At 37.4% G+C, this 4,619-nt stretch overlaps 1 protein-coding gene across 1 annotated transcript; it reads left to right on the top strand.

Annotated features, from left to right (window-relative positions):
- Positions 1–3,200: 3,200 nt before the first annotated feature.
- Positions 3,201–3,833, top strand: LOC149166612 (uncharacterized). The gene has a single exon (XM_089430204.1). The coding sequence runs from the start codon at positions 3,201–3,203 to the stop codon at positions 3,831–3,833; it is 633 nt and encodes a 210-aa protein (XP_089286330.1).
- The last annotated feature ends 786 nt before the right edge of the window (positions 3,834–4,619 follow it).

Raw genomic sequence — 4,619 nt, 5'->3', positions numbered from 1 at the left:
TAAATCTGATTTTTGGGTTTTGTGGAAATAATAACATAAACAAGCTATTGTATTTCCCAATGCAGAATCTCGATGCAGATGGAATGCAGGGATGATTGATAAACCCTGGAAGCAGGTATACTCCACAGAAAATCTTGGCCTCTGAAGGTTCATTTTGGTTTGGATACTGCACACCTGTAGCATATAATCTCACAGAATCAGCTAACTAGAGATCCCAATTAGGCTATTCCTCCTGTAATTTAGTGGAACCTTGTTGTGATTTCATTTCTTGGTATTGCTAAGGCCAATACAGATGTATAACAGCGCCCGACCTGGAATTGTTGGTTAAAAATTGATGGGTTTTAGGCTTGATTGGACAAAGTTTGATGAAAATTAAGGAAATACAGGTTTCCTGCTAAGTCTTCGACAAATGTCCTAAGAATGTGAGCGTAAAAATTCACCAGGGAATTAGAATTTCAAGTGTAATAAAAAAATACAGTATGGATGGCTTGATTCAACTTCATAGCCAATTTCAAAGGAAAATATTAATTATGCCTGAGAGAGCTATGGTTCGATATCACACCCCTGGTGAAGAATGATGCTATGGCTAATAATTTAGAATGATTAATTTTAATGACATATTTAATGTAATTATACATGTTTAATATATCTACAAGACCCTTTTTATAAAATATTGTTGATATGGGCCTCAAGAGCTATTAAGGTCCATAGGTTGAAGTTGGGTCAAAATTGTTTTTCAAGGAGTTCAGGGCCATGAGGGCATGATGGAGTAGTAACGATGATGAAGGTTGTAGATGTGGTGTAGTGAGGCCAGGAAGGTCATGATGTCATGGAAGTTTGATCATGGTAGCATGGGGTGGTGTGGGGCCATAGAGGTGGGCTAAGCCTATGTTAATTAATGTGTTGTGGAACCATGTTGGGGTAGGGTGTTACCGTGATAGGGGACCTCCCACTATGCTGTTAACGGGAGAGGGGGGGCGGTCATATTTGATATTGGCCATTGGATGACCAATGTCAAATTGCATAAACGTCGTCAGATATAATGTGAAGAACCCTGAGTTGGAACATTGATTACGAACCCCTATGACATTAGTGAGGGAGTGGGGGTCCGAATTGTGTCTTGACCATCCATTTTCAACATGTATCCACCGTTGGATGTTAGGGGCCTTCTGTCAATGTGGAGTTGGAACCATGCTAAGGGAGTTTGGAACCTGGAATATTAGATTGTGAGGAGCTTGTTAATGGACCAACAATTCGATGTCCAAGGACGATTTTAGAAATTGTATAGGGTTGATATGAGCTATCAGATCTAAGATCAACCAACATAACGACTGTTTGATATTTTAAACTACCAATGGTCGATAAACCGAAGGGACCCTTGAGGTTATGTGGGGTCAACAATAATGCATTTATTAATTTATTTAAAATATTGTAAGATGGGTTATATATATATGTTGTTTTGCGTTCATGCAATATGAAAAGAGAAGTGGTGGGCTCCGTGTAATTTATTTAAAAACATAAATATGTTATATGTATGACCCTTTTGGGTTGTCACAAGAACTGTGAGCTATTGAGGGTTGGGTTTCATATTTATTTATTATTTATGAATATTTACATAGAGGGGATATACTTTGGTCCATAAGTGTTAAGTTTATATGTTATTTAAATGATTTTCATATTTATATATAGATTAATAATTGGATAATATTTATATAAACAAAAACATATATATTTATATATCTTAAATAAAACAATATATGAAAATATATGAAATTGTGTGTGGGGTCAAAAAGAAGTTAGCATGTTGGCTAGTTGGAGAAAGAGGCCAAAAAGCTTGTTTACTTCCAATAAGGAACCGAGGAAATCCTAAAGAGAAGAGTGAGAATCACAAGGAATAGGTAAAAATATGGAAGTACAAGAAAATACAAGTACTTTTGACAGGAAAATTAGTTATAGATTTTGAAATATAGTTACAACATTGAGGAAAGTAGGTAGAATTGGAATTTTCTCGGTATGGAGAATTTGACGAAAATTATGCAAACTTAAAAAGACCGTAAGTTACAGCTCACAAATAAGAATTGGGCATATAACAAATAATTAGAATGACAATTTCAGGATGATTATAACTTCCTACCCAAAAATTTGAATTGAAGGTTAAATTTTTGGAAAATTTTGAAGAAAATCTACAAGAGTCTTCACATGTTAAAATGTCATAATAGGTTACAATATTTCAAAGGTCATATATTTTAGCCTGGGGATTGGAATAACACAAGTAGATAGTCAATACAAAGAAATTGACGAAGAGGACAACCTGGAAAATCTAGAATTCTTAAGTCAATGATCAATTTGAACAAAATATTTAGGAAACACTATAAGTAAATTTTCAGGGAAAATTTCCTAGTAACATATAGGAGTCAAAAATATGCCCAAGGACCTTAGAGTGAAGAGGAAGTAGTTAGGGTTACAAACATAAGCATGAATGATGTTAAAAAAAACTAATGATCATGTAGTGGACCAACCTAAGGGTAGGGATTTGGAAGAAACAATCAAAAATCTCAAATTGGAATTTCTCAACTATAAAGATGACAATGAGAAGCTGATAAAAGATAAACAACATATTAGCAACCAAATATTTAAGAGTTTAAACAAAATTTAGAGTGAATTGACATAGAAAACTGAGTCCAGATTAGCTTATGAGCAAAGTGCATGGTTTATGATGAGAGGTATCGGAAGGTCAAGTCACTCCAAAATTGTTTCTTATCAACACTATCACTCAGCTAGGAAAACAAGTAAAAGGGATTATTTTACTATCGAATCTGATAATATCCATATTTTTTCAACACTTAGAGAAGTTAGAAGAAGAGCAGAAAAGCAAAGCTAAGAAAAATTAAGGCCCCCATATTTAATGGCGAAAATAAGAAAAGGGAAGAAGAAAATACCTGGTTGCTAGAGATGAGGAAATATCTTTAATTGTTACACTATTCTTCGAATTTAGAGTCTAGAATTACCATATATCACTTGAATGGAAAGTTGAATCTCTGGTGGAAATATCTTTAATTGTTACACTATTTCTCAATACCTCTGCCTCTGATCACTACCCCATCACTCTAACTTTGGAAACCCACTGTCCTCTTGGCCCTATTCCATTTAAATACAACCCTCTTTGGAATCAGATTCCTGTAGCCAGAGAAATTGTTTAGATGACCTGGAGCCAGCATGTGGAAGGTTCGCCATGCTTTATTTGGGAAACCAAATTAAAAAGAACCAAGCAGATTTTAAAAGATTGGGCCAAAGATAATTATCAGGAGCCAGAGGAGATCAAAAAGAAAGTCAAGAATGAATTAGAAGGTGTGCAGTCAAGGATCGAAGAGCATGGATTATCGCAGCAAAATAAGGAGCAAGAAAGTGTATTATACGCACAACTGAGTCACATTAATAGGGAGGAAGAAACCAAGTGGCGTTTAAAATCTAGACAATTATGGCTTCAAGGAGGAGACAAAAATACAGGCTACTTCCACAAACAGGCCACTGCTCAAAAGCTCAGGAACGATGTAAACACAATCCTGGACAGCGAAGGAAATCGGCACAGCACTCAAGAAACCATAAGGAAGGCTGCCTCCAAGCACTACAGGGACCTCCTAACTGAAATCAAAGGGGCAGAAGACTATTCCGACTTGCTCCAGCATCTGCCCAAAGGAGTCACTAAGGAGATGAACGACAACCTTAGCAAGGAAATTGAAGAAGAGGAAATTAAAAGAGCAATCTGGAGTCTACACCTTGATAAGGCGCTTGGGCCTGACGGATTCCCCATCTGTTTTTTCAGGGAGTTCTAGACTCTGATAAAAAAGGACCTGACAAAGATGATTCGATGGGCACAAAGAAAAGGGAAAATAGGAGGATTCACCAATTCCACCTTTCTTGCCCTCATACCTAAGGAAAATCGGTGCTCTTCCTTTTCCAGATTCCGACCCATTTCCCTCTGCAATTCCTCCTACAAAATTCTATCCAAAATCTTAGCTACCAGACTCAAACCCCTCCTTCCCTCCCTGATTTTTGAAAATCAAGGAGGTTTCCTGCCCAACAGACATATCACTGATTCCATTCTCCTTGTCCAAGAAGCCATCCACTCGAGTTTATCCAGGAAAGAGAAAGGATTTGTCCTAAAACTCAATCTGGCGAATGCCTTCGATAGAGTAAGGCATTCCTTCCTTATTGTTGTCCTAAAAAAGATGGGCTTCGAATCTCCCTTCATTAATATTATTGTAGCTTGTATCTCTAGGCCATGGATCTCCCCCCTGATCAACGGTAGGCCAGGTGAAGCATTCCAATCTTCCCGAGGTCTCAGACAGGGTTGTCTCCTCTCTCCCTACCTCTTCATCCTCATGGCAGAATCCTTCAGTCAAGCTTTGGACCACAATCGGAGAGTGGGCCTTATAACCGGTATCAAATTCGGGAATGGAGCAAAAAACATTAATCACTCACAGTTTGCTGATGATACCTTATTAATTGGGGGAGCCTCCAGCATAATAGCAAGGCAATTCAAGAAACTCCTTGACCAATCTATGGGGTACTCTGGAGGCTTGGTCAATCAGCTCAAAAGTTGTATATATGAATGGAAC

This window comes from Pinus tabuliformis, chromosome 5_1 (assembly GCF_031772625.1).
Source record: "Pinus tabuliformis cultivar Carrire ecotype Pingquan chromosome 5_1, CPIR1, whole genome shotgun sequence".
In the NCBI taxonomy this organism is placed as follows: Eukaryota; Viridiplantae; Streptophyta; class Pinopsida; order Pinales; family Pinaceae; genus Pinus; species Pinus tabuliformis.
The sequence above is the reverse complement of the archived record's forward strand: the minus strand, read 5'-3'. Positions and strand labels throughout refer to the sequence as shown.